The 15,257-nt window shown below is 38.4% G+C and overlaps 1 protein-coding gene across 2 annotated transcripts in view; it reads right to left on the reverse strand.

Annotated features, from left to right (window-relative positions):
* MED23 (mediator complex subunit 23) overlaps window positions 1–15,008 on the reverse strand; it is a 38,087-nt gene extending 23,079 nt beyond the window's left edge. The window contains exons 1-11 of one of the 2 annotated variants that reach the window (XM_021297132.2): window positions 14,843–15,008; window positions 11,399–11,430; window positions 11,203–11,290; window positions 10,309–10,433; window positions 10,051–10,162; window positions 9,203–9,301; window positions 8,139–8,240; window positions 7,306–7,375; window positions 5,699–5,811; window positions 4,379–4,474; window positions 3,792–3,809 (exon numbers count right to left, since the gene is read on the reverse strand). In XM_021297132.2, the coding sequence (XP_021152807.2) occupies window positions 3,792–3,809; window positions 4,379–4,474; window positions 5,699–5,811; window positions 7,306–7,375; window positions 8,139–8,240; window positions 9,203–9,301; window positions 10,051–10,162; window positions 10,309–10,433; window positions 11,203–11,290; window positions 11,399–11,430; window positions 14,843–14,902 (915 nt within the window). In that variant the 5' untranslated portion in view covers window positions 14,903–15,008. The remainder of the gene's footprint in view (window positions 1–3,791; window positions 3,810–4,378; window positions 4,475–5,698; window positions 5,812–7,305; window positions 7,376–8,138; window positions 8,241–9,202; window positions 9,302–10,050; window positions 10,163–10,308; window positions 10,434–11,202; window positions 11,291–11,398; window positions 11,431–14,842) is intronic. The other variant, XM_005509384.3, reaches the window with a different exon arrangement.
* Between the last annotated feature and the right edge of the window lie 249 nt (window positions 15,009–15,257).

Here is a 15,257-nt window from a genome sequence, read left to right on the forward strand (position 1 = left end):
GTTTTTTTGGTTGGTTGGTTTGTTGTTTTGGTTTTCCTGTTGTTAATTTTGTTTGTTTGTTGTTTTGGTTTGGTTTTTTCAGTTGGTTGGGTGGTTTTGGTGGATTGGAGAGTGGGGTGGGTAGTTAAGTGTTCCCTGAAAGAAAAATATTTTAAGAAGTCAGTATGGCTAGCTGGAAGCTATTATAGTTTTTTAATGTTTTAAGTAAACAACATTTAGCTCAAAAATATTTAATAAATATCTACACTTAAGAAACTGAAGACCAAACCACAGAGCCTAAGATGCCTGCAGGAGTAAATGGCACCTCCGTAAGTCCAGTTCCAAATGTGTAAGCTAAATGCCTGAAGTAGTTAATACAAGACAGAACTCTGGGCCTCCTCTCACCTCCTTTTTCCAAAAGCTGTATACTCCCCAGACACAAAACCTTAAAGTTTACTGTTTATATTGCACCTGACTATTTCTACCAAGTTTGGTGGGAACTCTCAAGTTTTCCTCATTAAAAACCAAAGTTTTAACAGGGAAGTTGCACTCAAGTGTTCTCAACACACACTCTTACAATCAGAAATATATAAAAAATAATCATACCCATTAATCACTTTGCCATGTTAATACTAATAATATTGGATAGCAAGTTCCAAGCATAAAGCTAGAATATTTTAAAAATAAAAGGGAAAAGAAAGTTAATTTTTTAATATTGCATTATGCCATTCCTTTCACTCAATGAATCTGCTTACACAGTTCATGGACAGACATGAAATAAACATCATCTTCCCCAAGCAAACTACCCTGCTTTGTAGCTAGAATAGCATACAATTACATATTCACTTGAACAGAGTATGGTATAGGTAATTTCCTACTCAAAGCTGCAGATCACCACTGCTGGTTTAAAAGGTGACCAGTTAAATACACTGTGTAAAGAGCAAAAACATTAATAAAATAGCTGCTAATTAAAAGTTTGTTTACATTATAGGAACAAGACACCTGAAAATTACCTCCCCTCTCTCAAACATCTCCCAACACAGAGAAATCAAAGTTTAACACAGTTTTTCATTGTTTAGAGGACTGCAATACCACCCAGACTGCAATTATGCAAGTGAACATGCCATATTAAGTCTGTATATATAGAGAAAGTAAAGATACAAACCAAAATGTTCAAAATTATTTCACATCCTAGACATAACTAAAGCTCAATCTTAAGAATCAACTGAGAAGATCTATAAACTGAACCTTAATTTGGCGTCAGTGTATTAAGACACTTTGAACTGTTCATCGTTTTCCAAAAAACAGATTGTTACATACCTCAACAAATTATTTAAAAGATAATGAAGTACTGGGAGTATCACCACAGCTAACAGCAGAGTATAAATTGACATAGAACCACAGAATCATTTTGGTTGGAAAAGACCCTTAAGATCACCAAATCCAACCATAAACCATGATAACATACATGATAAAACACAATTCAAATATCTACTTCTTATAGACCAGTTCCAACAGGTATACAAGAGAAGATAACTATTCCACACAGAAGTACACCATAGCAAAAAATAAAAATCCCCAGACTCCGACAGAAGGAACATTTTGAAGCCCATATTACTACATCTAGACTCAACACCATATACTTGATCAAGGTATTAGAAAACCTCAACCCACAACAAAACTTCAAATCCTGAAAGGAACACATGAATCTATAAACATACCCAATTTTACCTTCATTTTTCACTCTGCAAGGTTAACAGGACAGTTGGATTTGTACTTTTTTTTTATACAACTCAAAGATGGTTTGAGTGAGCCGTTTTCTAACACAGATCTGCTCGGTTAAGATTGAACCAGAACGTTTCACTGCTCCTCTTCAAGAATATTTGAGAACTGGGACAAACATGGCTGAACCATACCTAGTTTGTGATGTCAAAAGATTCAAATGAAGGCTCCAATCCTGCAACTGGATCTCTGTTAATAGTTCATAGGGCATACAAGCAGCTTCATATAAATAATTAATGATCATAAATAAATAATGATCATTGGTTTAAGGTGTTTCTGTATTTATTTTGAAACAAACTTAGCACTATTTGCATTTCTAAGTGTCTTCTATTATACCGACAATTCAAAATTATCAGTCACTTTACTGAAAGCATTGATACAGTTACCTAACTTCTGAAAATCATGCTACTATTTTTTATCAGGCAGCTAAATTAACAAATTCAACTATAACATGAAGTTAATTTGTACCTAAAAGCAAGTAAAATGTTTATGTTTTCCACAGTTTTAAACAGAGTATATTAATGTTTAAATGGAACATTACTTTCTGTTCTATAACACTACACCACCCTACTCTATATTTATATTCCTAACTCACAAGTTTTCAACAGCCCAAACATCTTTATGCTGGTGTAACTGCAGTCATACAGCTATAGTTCATGTTCTGTCAGCATTTCCTTTACAAGCTACGTTCTTCAAATTTGTTCCTTGGCCATTAAAATTCACATCAGGTTGAAACTTTGTGTGGGAATTCCTATACTAGCAAACAAATTTTAAGAAGTATAGTTCAACATATTTCATCACTTCATTTAAATTTGCTTTGATTACTTTTAGAGGACAGTAAAGTAGTTCAAAACTAGCATTTTTACCATCAGTGTTTTTTGACCTGAAGGCACAGACCACCCATAGTTAGAAGAATAAAATGGGTTCAATATATTTTTTTGTCTATATCTTGTATTATTTACCAGCTACAAGATGCATAGAGGAATTCGTTAACTGAATGTAGACACAGAAGTAGACACAGAATACAAATACTACTTATTTCAACACTAAACCTAGCAGCTCTTTCCTGAAGGTTTAACATTTCAGCTGCCTTAAGTCTCAAATACAGGACTGTCATATACAATACAGAGTACTGTTTGTCAAGATGTAGGAATCTGCGCATTCAGTAATCTTGTCCCAATCCAGAAAAAGCACTGGTGTATTTCATTTACAGTGGGAAATGTACACAAGGTTTCAGGATCATGTAAATTTTATAGTCAAGTTACAAATCTGAAAAAAGTTTCTTAAATGGAAACACTGACACAACCTTCACTATAGTATTGCAAACAGCAACGCTATTTTATAAATCTTAAGCAATGTTTTTTAAAGTAGGTGTGGAATTGATTATTGTAGCAAGAGATCAACTAAATTTACACCCATAATTTCAAATTTCAAGCAGAAGTCCACTTGATTAATTTGCTTAGGTGACTTTATTTAAACAAGGAATCAAATTTTAAGGAACTGCTTTTCACATGGCATCCTGCACCACCTTTCTTTCACCTAGCTTGGAGAATATTATAATTGTCTGTTTGGAAGGTTTTTACAGAGGCTTCCTAATGATAAGAAAATTCCACTAGTAAAGCTGCTGTTTTTTTGGCTTTTTTTATTTTAGACAATGATGTATTTACAGCTTTGTAATTTTACAATCAAGTGCAGCAGATATTTTTTCACCCGCATAAGGAAAGAAATTTTGAACTAAGAATCTCTCCTCATCTGAAAATTCCAGCAGACAAAGTAAAAGTTCTTATGACTGGTAAGGGAAATGGTAGCAGTCCATTACAAACAAAATTTTAGGATGAAAGGACCACTGACTGTCAGCATTATGCTACATCTCTCATATCTCTGGAAGTATGTAGTAAGAATTTGCCCTTGAGTCACGGTCCTGCCAATTTCAAGCCCTGACCGTACATATATTCTCTAACTGGAATCAGTGGCTACAAAGCGGCCAGCGTATCGTTAGTCACAATACAACAGTAAGGTTGTGAACATACCTGAGCAATGTTCAAGGTCTAGAGCATTGGAGGATGGGCAGGACAAGACAGGACAGAACAAAAATAAAGGAAGAAAAAAAGAAAAGACAAAACAGTGACTATGAGGCCAGCCTCAAGGATCCCCAAGTCAGACTAAGCCCTCCCATCCTAACATATAAAAAGAAAAAATGTAACAAAACAAATCCCAGCTTTTCACTATTCTACTACTATAACATGCCAATATAACAAAGAACAACAGTGCTTTAAAAACTAATAACATGAACAATAACCACTTTTATTGTTTGAGCTAGCAGTCTCTTACTGTCTGTCAAAGGTGTACTTGAGGCTGGCCTTATAGGAAAAAAAAGCAATGCAAAAAAAAAATCATATTTTAAATCTCTACGTTTCAATTTAACATTCGTAAAGCAATATACAAATGATAGGAACAACAGTGTCCAATTAACCTAATATGATCTCATTAAAAAAAAAAAATCACCACTCTTTGGACCTTAACTGTTTTGCTTAGTTAGCTATAGCAAAGAAAAGAGAAAAAGAATAGTGCAGATTCTATGCAGAATTAAATCACATGTTACAGCACAGTACAGTACCTGCTTATTCAGACCTAGCATATTGCAGACCATATCCCTTGAATACGGTTGTTCCAGCACGTATCTCAACAAAGCAGTCTGTGGCTCAAACAGATCCTTTTAAAAAAAAAAAAAGGGCAATCACATACAAACATATATTGCCTCAAGATTATGCTTAACACTGAGTTTATGTTTAATGAATTTAACGTAAGAATGAATACTTAATTTATGTTGATACATATTATCTGGCATATCTTTTTGCTCTCTGATGCCCAAAAGAAAGGAGGAAACTATTACAGTTCTTCCGAAGTGGTAGATTTCATGGGAAATGAGTAGAAGAACATTCTTTATTAAATAAAAGGATGGCACACTTTTTGAAACAGCCTTAAAATACTGGAAGACCACCAAGAACTCAGGGGAAGCCAGGTAAGACGACTGATGAAGCACATGACCAAGATGCATAAAAATCATGAGCAGTATGAAGAAAGTAGATATGGAACAAATGCTCACTGTATCTTCTAACAGCTGAGGCACTTTAAAGAAAAAACATGATCTGGAGCTACGTTCAAAACAAACAGAAGAAGCTGATTCCTCACACAACATGAGGTTGAAATGTGGAAGTCCTTATCAAAGGGATGTTGAGGATGCTAAAAGCTTACACAGGCTCAAGAAGAGACTAAACAAATATTTGAAAGAGGAAGGTTTAGTGAATATATAGAAACTAAATCTGCCTCAGGAAACACTCAAAATGTAAACGGCTGTAGAGTGTGAACACTACATTTGCCATTAGATATAATATCTTTATATCCTTCCTTGGAAACCTAGAATAGGAAAATGGGAATGCTGGGCAATGTGAACTTTTGTCCCGATCTTTCAGAGTTCTTAAATTCTTTCAGTAGATCACTATTTCACATTCGGAGTTTTAACTTTAAATAATGTAACTATTATTTAAGTTTGAACTGTAAAATTATCTTTCCTATAGAATAACAATGAGCACAGAAAAGAAGAAATTACCTTCCCATTCTCTTCCATCTCTCCAGTGCTAAACTAATTTTCCAATAAATTCTCTACTCTCACTTGCTTCTTTACACGCACACACCCACAAAGCACATTAAACATCTCTTCAACATCCTTGGCAGCAGGTATACCACACACTACTCTAATGGTCCTTTGCATATAGCTTGAAAACATTGAAATATATAATAAAGTGAAAACATCTACGTCTTCAGTGTTAGCCTAGCTGGAATAATAGGATATTCACAGTTGAATTTCCTTCCCCAATTATATAAAAGATCCGTATTCATTGAATATAACATGTTTAAGAAGCTTAATAAGGCATACCTTATCATATGGTAAGAGACCTTTCAAAGGAAAACGAAGGGTTGTAGGATCCAGCTTCCATGAGTTACACATGGCGCCTGAGTTATTTACCACAGGAAGAAGACTACAGCGACCTACATGCAATGAAACATCATAAATTCTAAAAGAGTGAACCTGGCCTATTGTTTAAACATTCTGATGCAAAAACTGGCCTTAGCCACTTTCATGATCTCCTTAAATTTCCACTCTCTAAAGCTTTTTACCATAGGATTGCTTCAGGATCGTATTATTTTTCTAACTAACCTTCAACTAATAAAATATCTAAGGAGTAAAATCCCTGTATGTTCAGACTGGGTACGTGGAAAATAAAAATATTTGCAAATATTAATCTAAAAGTAACTAACCTTTTAGGATACCAGAAGACTATTCCATTGCTACTGCTTGACCTACGGATTTGATTTTGGTACACTGACCCTTTCCACAAAGAAAACAGTATTACTAATCTAAGTATATAATCGAGTCTTTCAATTTTCCTTCATTCATCCTGCAAGAAAACCATGGGCAGGATTCTGTTCATTAAACTAGTCAAATACAAGCATCTGTACTCCAGTAACAGTCAGTGGGGATCTAGCCAATTTAATCAGTGTAGGCCAATGTGATTCAGCTGATCACACATGAGAAGTTTTTTGTAGGGTAAATTTAGACTTGTTAGCACAGATTAGACACACAGGATTTATTTCAGTTGCTTAAACACGTATCTGAACTGAGCTCCTAGTGCACCTGTATATCAGCATCTAAATTTAGGTGCCTCAACTTTGACCTAAATCTTACTGTGAGTTCAAATTCCATGACTTCTATTGTCTAGACTGGCCATATTACTATCAGATAAAACAAGCAGTTAATAAATATTTCTTTGCTCTCTGCAACCATATCTATACAGATAATTTACACATCCAAACTTGTAAAAATTTGTGTATGATCCCTGCAAGTCATATGCATAAAACCTATATCACACTTTTGACAGAAGAATAACTACATGTTTCTGAAACACAAAATGCTTTGGAACATTACAGATGAATTTACATTCTTAACCTCTGCACTGAGGAAGCACAGTTGAATTAAACCTTCCTCAGATCAAAGATATAAAGCAGCTGTTATTAAGCTACTTAATTCTCAAAGTAAACAGAAGACATTTTTATCCTTTTCAAGAAAAAATGCAGCAAGAATCACAATTAATACCGCCATATTTTAGTTTTCAGGTTTCTAGCAATAAGCAACAGTGAGTTTTTCCTTCACAGAAGAGGAGTGGCAGTACTCATCTGAGCTAGGAAATGTTCACACAGAAGCCTCCAACAATGGGGATAAGGCTGAGCAGCTACAAAAGCTGCAATGGAAATAAGTCAGAAAATACCCTGTGACTAACATGCCAGTGGATCTATATTAACTCAAAATCTTTGAGCATAGATTTTCTTAATGTCTACTGTAGTTAGAAACTATATGGCCATGTAACAAGTAGTACATTTCCACTACCAGCTTAGATTAATACATGCCACAAAACACTCTCATACATAAAAAAGTTCAACATAAATTAATTTATTTTGAAGTCATTAATGAAATCATTCTCTTACCACAAATGGAATTTATTCTTGCTGTAGGTCTGAAAGTATCCACAAAATCCGATACCAAATTACCTAGTAACTGGGTGAGAAGAGGAGAAAAAAGATCAGTTAAAGGTTTAAGTCAGAGATACCAACAAGGAATATTTAAGACTTAAAACCAGTTTATACGTTTCAATAAAATACACAGGAATCTACTAAAATAACTAGCTTCCTTCATATTTCAACAAGTCAGAAAAACCATCCAGAACCTCAAACTACAAAACCAAAATGTGACCTTAATAAAGAAGGGGTAGGATGCACTTCTCAGTTTGCGTTCGAAAGAGAGTTTATATAGTAACTGTTTCTCTTATGTGTACTCTATTATTTCAGCGCACACCATATGTGTACTGTATTATTTCAGCGCACACCATTTAGTAACAGATGACTTAAGACAAGCTTTAGAATTTCTGTTCATAACAAATCTGTTTGCCTCTGGATAACAATTCCACAAAGACAAAGCACCCAGATTAGTACACCCTGGATTAAATATTGGCTCAAAAGTCTTCCCATTAATTCAAGGGAATCAAGATTCTATCCTTTTCCCAACACCTACTTATTTTAACAGAATATAAAATTAAAAACTGAATCAACATCACATTCTTGTTGGAAACAATGACCACTTTCATTGCACCAGAGCCTCAAATTATTTTGTGTAACTGAATTTAAACAAAAACACTGGTCAGCTATTTAAAGCCATTTTTCTTATCTTGAAACCACAGAGAAAGCACAAACTTTAAAAAAAAATCATTTTGTTTTGCATGGAACAATACTCCATATTACACGATTTGATATTTTATCATTACCCAATGGGGAAGTTTTCCTTCAGGATATAGTTTTCTGATTTCTGTAACTGCAAAGTAGGCAGGTAGCAAACATGCATTTCTTTCCAAAATGTAGGCTACCACCTATAAATAAAAACATACATCAGTGTAAAGGACTTTGGATATGGTAAACAAAGGCATCATCTGTCTACCAGTCTGAGGCAGCCCATGAAAATCACAGAATGGTTTGGGTTGGAAGGGACCTTAAAGATCATCTAATTCCAACCCCCCTGCCATGGGCAGGGACATCTTCCACTAGACCAAGTTGCTCAAAGCCCCATCAAATCTGGCCTTGAATGTCTCCAGGGACGGGGCATCCACAGCTTCTCTGGGCAGCCTGTTCCAGTGCCTCACCACCCTCATGGTGAAGAACTTTTTTCTTATATCTCATCTAAATCTACCCCCTTTCAGTTTAAAGCCATCACTCCATGTCATATCACCACATGCTCTTGTAAAAAGTCCCTCTCCAGCTTTTTTGTAGACCTCCTTTATTTAGGTACTGGAAGGCTGCTATAAGGTGTTCCCAGAGCCCTCTCTTCTCTAGGCTGAACAACCCCAATTCTCTCAGCCTGTCCTCCTCTGGACCCACTCCAACAGGTCCATGTGCTTCTTATACTGGGGGCCCCAGAGCTGGATGCAGTACTCCAGGTAGGGTCTCTTGAGAGTGGAGCAGAGGGACACAATCACCTCCCTTGACCTGCTGGTCCCTTCTTTTGATGCAGCCCAGGATACGATTTGGTCGTACTGAGCCTCTCATCAACCAACACCCCGAGTCTCATACACTTTACCTTATGGGCAAGTCAAACATTGGGCCTGAATCTCCTTTTAGGGATTTTAGGGCTTATCTACAACATCCCCCAAAAGCTCTTTGTTTACTGTATAAAACAGAATCACAAAAAAGAATTAGAGCATAAAAAATAAGTCTCTGCAGTTGAACTGTACCAACTCTCAAACAGAGCCATCCCAGTGATCAGAAATTCATAGATGACAAAGGAATGAGGTCTGTCTTCCTCTACAGTGATAAGACAGAAAATTCAGGTAGGTACCTCTCTTGCTGCTAAAAGCTGCTGTACAACAGCTGAGCTCACAGTGTTTGGAATTGTTAAGATTTTCTCTAGGATCACTTTCAACAGATCACGCACACCCTAAAAGAAAGCACATAAAATTAACCTTCACAGACATTTCTGGCAGAAAGATTATGCAATCAATATGGTCAGGCAATATTTTGACAGACAGATTAGCTGCTTGTTGCTAAGTGTCAGAAGACAGAATGCTACTGAGAATGTGAACACTAATCACATTAAACTCTGTACGGAACTTCTCAATCTTAGCATACCCTAGATGAGAAAATACCTTGAAATTTTGATGTGCATCCAGAGACATCCACCCTGTGATGACTTGTACAGACTGACCAAAGTTCAATGTTGTATGTTTTTTTGCCTTAACCCACTCACCAATGCTGGTGAAATTGTTCTCTGCAAGAGACACATGGTTTCTTACTCCTGTCAGAGTTGTACCCTGCCAAAGACACAGCTTGCAGGATCATTGTCCTGCGAACAACAGGAGTCAGCGCAGATGCAGTAACTTCAGCCTTAATGCTTAATAGTATTACTTTTCCGTGTGTACCATTTCTGTACCTGCATTAGAGTTACTTAACTTTTAACTGAGAGAGGGATGAAAGATGACTGTGTGGTAGAGAAAGGAAGAGTTACATTGTCCATGCAGAATTATCTATTAAACTATGAAAAAGCATTAAAAGTAGTCTCATGGAATCATTTTTTTCTTCCATAATCAAAGCAGACTTTGAAACACTGGATGTCTCTGCCATAAAATCATAAAAACAAAGCCAGGAATAATGTGTCTTATCAGGAGGAAAGGAATGGGAGGACGATACCTTATAGTCTACACCTCCAATAATCTTCCGGATCAATTTAAATGTTAATGCCCACAACTGTGTCCTTTCCCATTCAAGTGTATCGGAGTTTATCAGAGATTCACAAACCATCCTAGCAGAAGGAGACAATGCAAGAAAGAATGACAGATGACAAGCACACGCTTTTCAGCAATAATTTTTATAATGTCAACTTAAAATACCCTCCCATATTACAACTTACATGTGTCCTATTTATCAATTTATTCTGACATAGCTTACCTGGGTGGCAAAAGTCCAGTTTCTACTGCCATTGCTAAGCAGTCATAAAGAAAAGAAATTCTTTTAGGGCTATGTTGGCTATGAATGAATCTTACAATCCACTGGACGCACTGTTCATGGGATTCCTGAAAAAGCAGTAGAAGGGAGAAAGAATGTATTTACAAGTAGTGAAACAAACTGTAAAATTCATATAGTATCCAACCAGGAATAACAAAAGAACAACGGTATAAATGGTAGAAGTTGTCCATTTTTTCAACAGTTTTCCTTACAAGTCTTCTGATCTTATTTTGAAGAAGTTCAGTCCTCCAACAGAAATTATCCAGCTGTCCAGTACTGGAAACATCTCCTAGCCGAAACATTGATTTCTATACTCAACTTTTTTTTTCACATATAAGTTAACATAGAATAGAATAAAAAAGAACTGTTCTATCTTATTCTTTCTTTTTTGCAGTTATAATAAAATTCAGTGAAAACAAAGATAACCACGTCTCCAATTACAGAAGAGTCCCTAGCGGTATCTAACTATTGGAAGGTAATTTTTGAACATAAACATACTTTTGCTTTTTTTCGCCCCCACTACTTTTTCACTTCTACCAGAAATTCTGTAACAAACTAGCTTTCTTTATCTATTTCTTTAGTGTTACACTTGCATTTGTTTATCTCTATTTGCATTGCACACCAACCTCTGCTGAACAAATATACAATCTTATAAATGTCAAAACTAATACTTTTTTCTTGCAAAGTCATCCTATATTCTTTACTGCGCCATATCTGAAACCACATTCTGAATGACTGCACACAGACCTTATAGCTCAAGTGTGTGTCTACTAGACAAGGTTTCACCATATTAAAAATGTATATAAAGTACATATAAGCAACAAATTAAATGTTAACCTGGGAAAGACTGCTCCAGAACTGTCTAAAAGCGCCCAGGCAGCTGATCAGTTTGGTTCTCTCATCTTCAGGAGTGTCCATAAACATACTAATGTAAACAAGAACATTAGTTATTAGCAATACTCAATGAAAGAGCACAAGCAGAAAACCCATGTATACAGTAACTCTTGCACAAATAAAATAACATTACACTCACCCAGGGAAAGCCTCTTCAATTACTTCTGTTTTCTGTAAGATAAAAACCCCAAGTGAGCTATTGTGAAAATGTTTTCTACAAGTATCACATCACCAGGAGGCAGCACAAAAGAGTAAGAGTGATACTGTTATGGGACTGTATCAGAGACAGATGTATTTTTTCAGCTACACTAGACGTGTTCAAAGTTGAGATCATGTTGTTTTCATATAAACAACATACCCTGTGAATCCAGATTAAGGCTCTTTGTTTTTGTCGTGTTTTTTTTTGTTGTTGTTTGCTTGTTTTTATATATTCATTTATTTACATATTTATTTAATTAATTCTAAGCACCTAGAGATTAATTTACTTCCCAAAGTTGGAGAGTTGTTTGATTCTGTTATTGCAGCTCTTTTCTCACACTTTGAAAAAATAAATATTTTTGAATCTCATTAGGATTTTGTCCCACTTATGTTCCATGACACTCAGTTACACTGTTACACAAATCAGTTCCATAATTACTTTCTCATCTGAGCTTAGATCCATTGTGTTTAAACTCCATTGAATGATTATATCTTCTTGTATTAGGTGAAAGACTATACTTTAATGTCCAATTTATCTCCCTTAAAACATTCCCCGTTTTTTCGTTTTTTCTTTAAACTCCATTTCACTCAAAGGCTTCTGCATCACTAAAGAGGTTCTGGAAAATACTATCCTACAACTTATTTTAACTTCTATAAGAATTTCATATTATAGTCAGATGTGATCTATAACTGACCACTATGTATTTTCATTTTTATATTGTAGAAATAAGAGCATCTAATAAAATAGTCTTTCTGCTGCCCCTTTTCAATCATACAGCCTAGAACTGTCTGTCACCGCTACTCATAGCTTTCTTAAGAAGCAAAAGAGAAACCAATACTCATTTGTTCTGCACAGAAACATAGGTAAGTTTTGCTGCTGTCCACCAAGCCAGTTAGAACAGCAGTGAAGGTAACAACTTGCTTTTTCTCATTTATGGCTTCCCTCTACTGAAATTCATCACATGGACAATGTTTTCAACTACAAGACCTACACATTCTTTCCAGTTCAGATGGTTTGAGCAGCCTCTTCTGTCTGAAATGTCAGTCAGGCTCCTCTTTAGGATCTTATCAGCTAATGTCACCTCAGTATTTCCAACCATGAAGTGCCCATATCTACCAAGAAGCTCATTCATTTGTGCTCTACAAAACAATAACTTAATGTCCCAATGACTTGGGTTCAAAAACGGAAAGCCCGTTTAACTAATCTGACACCACAGGTGGTGGATGTAGGTTTTGTGGGTTTTAGTGATGCTTTTGATACTGTCCCTCACAGCACCTTTCTGGACAAGTTGTCCAGCTGAAGGACAACCATAGAGAACCGTGTGAACAAGGGGTTAAAAGGGCTGTAGTGAATGGGGCTACATCTGGCTGGCAACAAGTCACCAGTGGTGTCCTCAGGGCACACTTCTATGGCCAGTTCTGTTCAGTATTTTTACTAATGATCTGAATGTGGGAGTTAATTGCACCATCACCAAGTCTGCTGATGATACCAAACTGGGATGTATTATTGACTCTCTTGAGGGAAAAGAAGCCTTGCAAAGGGATCTAGATAGATTGGAGTAGTGGGCAATGATTAATGGGATAAAATTTAAGAAGGTCAAATGCCATATTCTCCACCAGAGATGGAGTAATGCAGAGCACAAGTACAAGTTGGGAGAGGAGCAGCTGGAGAGCAGCCCTGCAGAAAGGAATTTGGAGGCGCTGGTGGCAGCAGCTCACTGTGAGTCAGCAGGTGTTCGCTGGCAGCCCAAAGGACAACCCATGTTCTGGGGTGCATCAAACACAGCATCACCAACCAGTCAAAAGAGTATCCCACCGTATTTAGTGTTGGTGCAGCCTCACCTGGAGTGCTGTGTGCAGTCCTGGGCCCCACAGTTTAAGAAGGATGTGAAGGTCCTTGGATGTGTCCAGAGGAGGGCAAAGCTGGTGATGGGGCTGGAAGGGATGTCCTATGAGGAGTGGCTGAGGACTCTGGGTTTGTCTAGTTTGGAAAGAAGGAGGCTGAGGAGCAACCTCATTACTCACTACACCTTTCTGAGGAAAGGACATGAAGGTGCTGATCTCTTCTCCTAGGGATCTAATGATAGAACATGTGGGAATGGTTCAAAGCTGTGCCAGAGGTGGTTCAGACTGGACATTAGGAAGCATTTATTTACTGAGAGGGTAGTCAAACCCTGGAACAGGCTTCCTAGAGAGGTGGCTGATCCCCAAGTCTGTCACTGTTTAGGAGGCATTTGGACAATATCACTAATAATATGCTTTAACTTTTGGTCAGCCCTGAATTGGTCAGGCAGTCTGACTAGATGACCATTGTAGGCTACGTACAACTGAAATATTCTATTCCAATGACATACCAAACTACGCTTTATTTTGCAAGTACCATTGCGCGGGTGTATTTCCACAATTCACTCATGTCATTTTGTTGGCTGAGGAAAAATGCGTCCTCGACACATTCATTTACTGTGTTCGGTTTTGGCCCCCTCATCATAAGAAAGACATTAAGGTACTAGAGAGAGTGCAGAGGAGGGTGACAAAGCTGGTGAGGGGCCAGGAGCACAAGTCTGATGAGAAGCAACTGAGGGATCTGGGGCTGTTTAGCCTGGAGAAAAGAAGGCTGAGGGGAGACCTTATCGCTGTCTACAACTACCTGAAAGGAGATTGTAGCATGGAGGGTGTTGGTCTCTTCTCACAAGTGACAGGACAAGAGGAAATGGCCTCAAGTTGTACTAGAGGAGGTTTAGATTGGATATTAGGAAAATATTTTTCATGAAATGGGTTGTCAGGCATTAAAACAGGCTGCCCAAAGAAGTGGTGGAGCCACCACCCCTGGAGGTGTTTAAGAGGTGTTTAGACGAGGTTCTTAGGGACATGGTTTAGTGCTAGTTAGGTTATGGTTGGACTCGATGATCTTGAGGGTCTTTCCCAACCAAAGCGATTCTATGGTTTTCTTACAGCCTCTTTTGAAATGCCTTCTCAAGCTGCTTATTCCACAGTAAACTCAGCGCACTATAATTTGGTTTTGGCTACGCAAGCTGCTTCCCCCGTGTCACGCCCAGCCCTGCTCTGCCTCAGCCTCCTTATAAACCCTCAGCAGAGGGAGGATTTCAGACGGGAGAAGCCGCTTCCCCTCCGCTGGTCTCCGGGCGCGGCTGGCAACAGCACCAACTACCGCCGAGGAGAACGTTTCACACCCCCGGAGTTTCCACGCACGAAGTAGGCCAGAAAAATAAAAAACCTCTTTCCTCCCCGTTTTCATCTTCTCCGTGATCCCGCTCCCGGCCCCGCGGGGAGAGTACGGCGGCCCGCGGGGCCTTGGACAAGCCCCCGGCCCGGCCCGGCCTGACCTGCCCACAGCACTCCCCCCGCACTCCGGGGCCGGACTCACCACCACCTCCTCGAAGATGCTCTGTAGCTGCGTCTCCATAGGCACCATGGGGATAGCCATGGCGCCGGGCCGGGCCCCGCTCGGCCCCCGCCTGGCCCTTTCTCAGCCGCAGCCGGCGCCGCAGCGCCCGCTCCCTCGCCGGAAGCACCGTCCCTGATCCCGCCCCCCCGGAAGCGGCTGCTCGGCCCGGCCGTTCCGGCCTCTCGCAGTTCCCGGCCCGGTGCGGGGTCCGGCGGTGGGCACTGCCCCGCTCCCCGCCACCGCCCGCCCGCAGCGCTTCCTGCCGGGGAAGGAAGCGGGAACCAGGGGGATAACCAGCAGACACTTGAATTTTTTGAATGTTTTTGGTTTTGTTTCGGTTTGGTTTTTTTTTGGGAGGGTGGTTTTTGTTCTTTGGGTTTTTTTTTTTTTTGTT

The sequence above is a fragment of the Columba livia genome, chromosome 3, assembly GCF_036013475.1.
Source record: "Columba livia isolate bColLiv1 breed racing homer chromosome 3, bColLiv1.pat.W.v2, whole genome shotgun sequence".
Lineage (NCBI taxonomy): Eukaryota > Metazoa > Chordata > Aves > Columbiformes > Columbidae > Columba > Columba livia.